General features: G+C 47.5%; 1 protein-coding gene across 1 annotated transcript in view; it reads right to left on the bottom strand.

Moving 5' to 3' along the window:
* Positions 1–3,795: 3,795 nt before the first annotated feature.
* LOC143297200 (basigin-like) overlaps positions 3,796–6,146 on the bottom strand; it is a 30,916-nt gene continuing 28,565 nt past the window's right edge. The window contains exon 8 of the mRNA XM_076609406.1: positions 3,796–5,257. Coding sequence (XP_076465521.1) covers positions 5,191–5,257 — 67 coding nt within the window. The 3' untranslated portion in view covers positions 3,796–5,190. The remainder of the gene's footprint in view (positions 5,258–6,146) is intronic.

The following is a 6,146-nucleotide window of genomic DNA, read 5'->3' as shown; positions in this document are numbered from 1 at the left end:
CAGTCGGGTAGTGTCTGGTCTCACGGCAGCTGCAGACGCAGCTACCAGCCTTCACTTCAATACTGTGCTAGCGCGGCGTGATGCCGTTCTCCGCCTCTCTAACATTCCAGTAGAGGAGAGGGCTGCCCTGCGGTCCATCCCAGCACAGCAGCACTCCCTCTTCGGCCAGTATGCGCCGCATTTTGTCAGCCACAGGGCAGAGACAAACAGGGAGGTGGCCTCATATTTAGCCCACTCCTCCCAGGGGCGCCAGGGTTCTATGCCATTGAAGAGACCCGCCACCAGGGCTCCTCCATATTCCTCGCCTCCTAAGTCAAAGCGGCGTGCGCAGAATCAGCGGCAGAGGAACAAACCACCTCATGTCCGTCCAAGCCGTCCGGCCATGCCCAAGGCCAGAAGGCAGCACCCCCAATGACTGGGCCCCGATTCAGCACCGCCAGTCGTTCAGCCCCTCCAAGTAGGAAACTTGTCCCGGCACGCTCATCAGTGGCGTGCTCTGGGACTCAACGACTGGATTGTTTCGGTGCTAGAGTCGGGGTACATGCTCCCTTGGGTGGGGGACCGCCCCCCTCTAAGATCCACTCCTTTTCCTTATGTGCCCAGCTCGATGGAGCAGGAGAGCGTCTTAGAGAAAGAGATATCGTGCCTACTCCTCATAGGGGCGATATCTCAACTCTCGGACCCGGGCCCCGGTTTTTACGGCCAGTTGTTCGTGATTCCAAAGGTCTCAGGAGGGTGGAGACCAGTCCTGGACTTGTCCCCCCTCAACAGATTCCTCCCCAAAATGAAATTCAAGATGGACACACAGGCACAGATTCGGGAGACCATGCAATGGGGTGATTGGGCGACGTCCATCGATCTGAAAGATGCTTATTTCCATATCCTCATCCACCCGGCATCCTGCTGGTACCTGAGGTTCGTGTGGAGGGACAAGGTGTTCCAGTTCTTGGTCCTCCCATTTGGTCTGTCCCTTGCCCCTTTCCTGTTTACCAAGGTGGTGCGGGAATTGGTGTCAATCGTCCGGTCGGAGTCCATTCGGCTCTGTGTGTACCTGGACAACTGGCTTATTCTGGCCCAGTCACAGGCCCTGTGCCAGAGTCATACAGCCAGACTTCTAGACCTGTGCTCCCAACTGGGTTTCATCACGAACCAGGAGAAATGCGATCTGTCCCCGAGCCAGTCCTTCGACTTCTTAGGGATGAGATTCGACACGCGGTCTATGATAGTCTCTCCAACGCCAGATTGGTGGGACCGTCTGGCAGGCCTCCTCAACCACTTGCGCCATTCCTCCCAAGCAACAGCACGGACACCGTCTTCCCTCCTGGGTATGATGGAGTCCATGGCACCTCTCATCCCTCTGGGCAGGGTTCTCAAGCGCCCTCTTCAGAGGGCACTCAGGCTACAGTGGTCCCAGAGCACTCAGCCATGGGATACCCTGATATGTCTGGGCGAGTGGTTCCTCGAGGTGACATCAGAATGGTTACCACCCCTCTTCTGACACAGGGGGTGCCCATAGCCCCACCTACTCTTCAGGTGGCACTATTCACAGACGCCTCCTCCCTGGGCTGGGGAGCCCACATGACTCACTCCATGCAGCAGGGACTTGGTCCCCGGAGGAGCACCTATGCCACATCAGTGTTCTGGAACTGGAGGCAGTTCACAGGGCTCTCCAGCACTTCATGGGGGAGGCCACCGGCAAGACCATCCGCTTGTTCATGGACAATACAACAGTCGCATGTTACGTGAACAAAGGGGGGGGGGGGGGGAGCACACTCGGCAGACCTCTCTCTGCGGACCGAGGCTCTCCTCCGTTGGTGCCACAGCAAGGGCATTGCACTTTCAGCGAGACACATAGCAGGGAAAGACAACATTTTGGCAGATGCTCTCAGCAGGTCCAAGAGTGTCATACACACAGAGTGGACCCTGGACAAGGACACCCTGCAAGGGGTGTGGGAACAGTGGTTCCGGTCGATGGTGGACCTGTTTGTGACAAGGTTCAGCAAGAGACTTCCCACTTACGTCTCTCCGGTCGCCGACCCAGAAGCATGGGCAGTGGATGCTCTCTCTCTAGACTGGAGCAGTCTGATTGCCTACGCGTTTCCTCCCTTTCCAATCCTGTCCAAGGTGATACGGAAAGCCAGGTTGGAACGCCCGCAGCTGATCCTCATTGCGCCGAAATGGCCAGCCCAGCCCTGGTTTCCGGTCCTTCAGTCCCTGACACATGTTCCACCCCTGGAACTGGAAACCAAACCTCATCTGCTGAGGCAGCCTCGTTCGGGCATTCCTCACTCCAATCCTCAAATGCTCCACCTGCACGCGTGGCTGCTGTGCGGTCGGAACTGTCAGCATCACCATTGAAGTCTTCCACCCCTCGGTCAGCCTCTGTGTCGGCCACGCTGACCAAGGGGGGTGCCTCCTCCGACCTCCTCTCCAAAGCCAGGAGGGAGGGAACAGAGACTTTGTATGACTTTCGCTGGAAGAAATGGCTGCGTTGGTGTGCAGCTCAGAACATTCCCCCTACTAACCCTACGAGCATGCAACTGGCCAACTTTCTGGCTCACTGCTCCTCGGTTCTCAACCTGTCCGCTAGTTCTGTGAGAGGGTACAGGTCTGCCATCTGTACCACTATCAAACAGCTAGGTGGTCCCGCTTTTGAAGCTGATTTCCTGCTCAGAGAGGTGGCTAGGGGCGCCTCTCTGAAGGAAGCTAGGAATCCCAGAAGAGTGCCCCTCTGGGACTTGTTCCTGGTGCTGGATTTCATTCGAAAACAGCCCTTCGAGCCATTGGGGACTATTCCTTTTGACCTGCTCACTCTCAAGACTTTCCTTCTGTTGCTGGCCACTGGCCGTCGTAGAAGTGAGATTCATGGTCTTAGTGGTATGCCACAAGATCTAGCATTCCACAGAGATGGTTCCATCACTCTTCGTTTCCTTCCAGAGTTTCTGGCTAAGAACCAAGACCCCGAGGTCCCTTCCCCCTCTCTGAGGGTCAGACCTTTGATATTCTTGCCCAAGATGATGAAGATAGGCATCTCTGCCCCGTTCGGTGTCTCAAATACTATTGGCATAGGTCTCGCCATAGGCGTTCTTCTCAGAGGCGCCTTCTCATCTCCCTCAATGAGAATTACAAGACATCGCTGCACGCACCATTTCCCGCTGGGTTTCCCAAGTCATTCGTACAGCCTACTCTCATGCACACAAGGATATCAGTTGTCTTAATCCCAGAACACACGAAGTGCGGGCCATAGCTACTTCGGCTGCTTTCCAGCACTCGGTGCCACTGCAGCATGTCTTGGAGGCAGCCTTCTGGTGGTCTGAGAATCCCTTCATCAACTTCTACCTCTGGGATTTCCGTATGACCAGGGCTGACGGTTCCAAGGGGATTTCCTTTGTCGCGGCTAACACTGCTGTCTCAGTTACAAGGGCTCCCCATACGAACCAGTAGGTGTTGCCCTCCTCCATTTGCTTTAAATTCTGCATCAGTTTGACATGGTACAGTATATGACACCAAAAGGAGGAGTTTGTATTATACTCCATGTTTGGTGTTACATATACTTGAAACTCGAATGCCCGCCCGTCCGTCCCCGTGTCTCCGCCGTGGTTCTCATGGCCACGGAATGATTCAGCGCTTATAGCTGTTTGATTGGCTAAGAGCGGGCCAGACTAAGAGGGGCGTCTTTTCACTGTTAGCCGCGCAAAATTTGGCCAAACAGAGCAAACCATAGGCCTAGTTTGCATCAGTTTGACAAATCTTACGATGCAGTCTTAACAACAATCATAAAAAGCATACAAACCATTCAGATGAAAGATATGATTTATTTATAAAGTGTAAAATGAAAATTAGAAAGGCGTGTTTAATTACCAAGAACTACTTATTTTAAAAACAATCATCACAATGTGCAAAAAATCAAAATCACTTATATTTCCACACAAATTTCTAATAATACTAAACAATACTTTATTAATACAGAAGGGAGGATTAAAACAGAAAAACAGTAAAAAGGCAGTGCAATACACAGTTTGAAATAAATTTCAAAAATATTTTTATCAAATCTACAGCCCGACAGTATCCAGATAAACTCCATACCATCAGTGGTTACACTTTGTGTTTCTACAATCTTAAACAAACAGAATAGGGTCTTTAGCTACCCACATCATACCATTACATCAAATCCATAACTGCTAATCACTATTACTCATTCCTGCCTAATTAAACTGCTTTACTTCTTGGTAATTACGAAGCTACATGAACAAATTTGTAAACAATGTTTCCAGAGTTTTACAACACAAAATAATTCCCCCCAAAAAACAAGTAGTGAACATTTATCTATACACATATCAATAAATGTTGAAAGAGCACGCACACTTATTTCCATACAATATTGAATGATTTGGTCCACTGCACACACACAGACTGACAAACCATTTATTGTCAGATTAACTTTTTGTTGTACTGACACACACGCGCACACAATCATACCCAAGACTCTCCTCATACAACCACCCATATGAGATCGGATGCCTTCTCTATCTCATACCTGACAAAATTCCCTGCGCTCTCATAAACCGGAAATGGGACCAGAAAAAAAAAAAAATACACCCCCCAAAAACAAGGGCGATGTTCACTGTACAGTATTCACAACATTGCTACCAGTGTTAAAACTTGAGGAGGAAATGTCCATTTATCACAACATAAATTCAGGTAGACAGAATCTGCAGGAATGTGACTTTGGCTGCTACAGTTGGACAACCATCAACATCACAGCAGCAAAACGAGACAATACCTCTAGAGGGAATGAATTGTATAGCAAATGACATTTTATTCTGAAACACAGAGAAGAAAAATTTGGAGACCATGGCATGGTGGCAGTTTTTCTATACACTTAGCAACGCATTCATCAAAACTGACTAATAGGAAGAAAACCAACTTAAATACTTTTTTTTATTTAAAAAAACAAACTTAGGAGTAAAACATAAATGAGAAGATAAAACACACAAACTTAATAGCAAAACTGCCTCAAGCATCTCCTCCTCCTCTCTTCATAAATCATATGAATAATCTAAAAATTTAAAAACAACAACATAAATAGCACTGAAAAAAATAAATATGAAATTATCAAAACAGATTTTATTAAGAAGGAAGAAAAAATGAATATCAATAAACTTGAATCATTTAAAAACAGTTCTTGGTTCAAGCCCTGGGATTGTTGGGGCTTCCACGGTGACGTACACCCTCGCCTTTCTTCTCTGGGGAGGCTCTGCAACATCAACAACACTCACAGACATTAATGAATGAAACAGGTTACCTAACGAAACCCCACTGCATGAAACCGGTTACCTAATGAAACCGACTGCATGAAACAGGTAACCTAAAGAAACTGACTGCATGAAACAGGTAACCAGAAGAAATTGACTGAATGAAACAGGTACACCTAAAGAAACTGACTGCATGAAACAGGTAACCAGAAGAAATTGACCTGAATGAAACAGGTAACCAGAAGAAATTGACTGAATGAAACAGGTAACCTAAAGAAACTGACCTGCATGAAACAGGTAACCAGAAGAAACTGACTGCAGAAACAGATAACCAGAAGAAATTGACTGAATGAAACAGGTAACCTAAAGAAACTGACTAAATGAAACAGGTTACCTGAAGGAATTGATTGAATGAAACAGGTTACCTGAAGGAATTGACTGAATGAAACAGGTTACCTGAAGGAACTGACTGAATGAAACAGGTTACCTGAAGGAATTGACTAAATGAAACAGGTAACCTAAAGAAATTGACTAAATGAAACAGGCAACCTAAAGAAATCGACTGCATGAAACAGGTAACAGATGAAACTGACTGCATGAAATGGGTTACCTGAAGGAATTGACTGAATGAAACAGGTAACCTAAAGAAATTAACTAAATGAAACAGGTAACCTAAAGAAATTGACCTTGCATTAGTAAAAACTGCCTCAGCAGATCTCTTTTTGTTAAGTTCTAAAACAGTGTGACATGCCGGTTGAATTCTGGTCTGATTTAAAGGAAAAAGCAGTTCAAGGACTGACCACACTAACTTTACCATCATGATGCTTTTGCAGGCCAATATATCAGGAACGGCTCTTCAAATGATCCTGTAGTAATGAACGGGTATGACAG

The sequence above is a fragment of the Babylonia areolata genome, chromosome 22, assembly GCF_041734735.1.
Source record: "Babylonia areolata isolate BAREFJ2019XMU chromosome 22, ASM4173473v1, whole genome shotgun sequence".
Classification (NCBI taxonomy): Eukaryota; Metazoa; Mollusca; class Gastropoda; order Neogastropoda; family Buccinidae; genus Babylonia; species Babylonia areolata.
The sequence above is the reverse complement of the archived record's forward strand: the minus strand, read 5'-3'. Positions and strand labels throughout refer to the sequence as shown.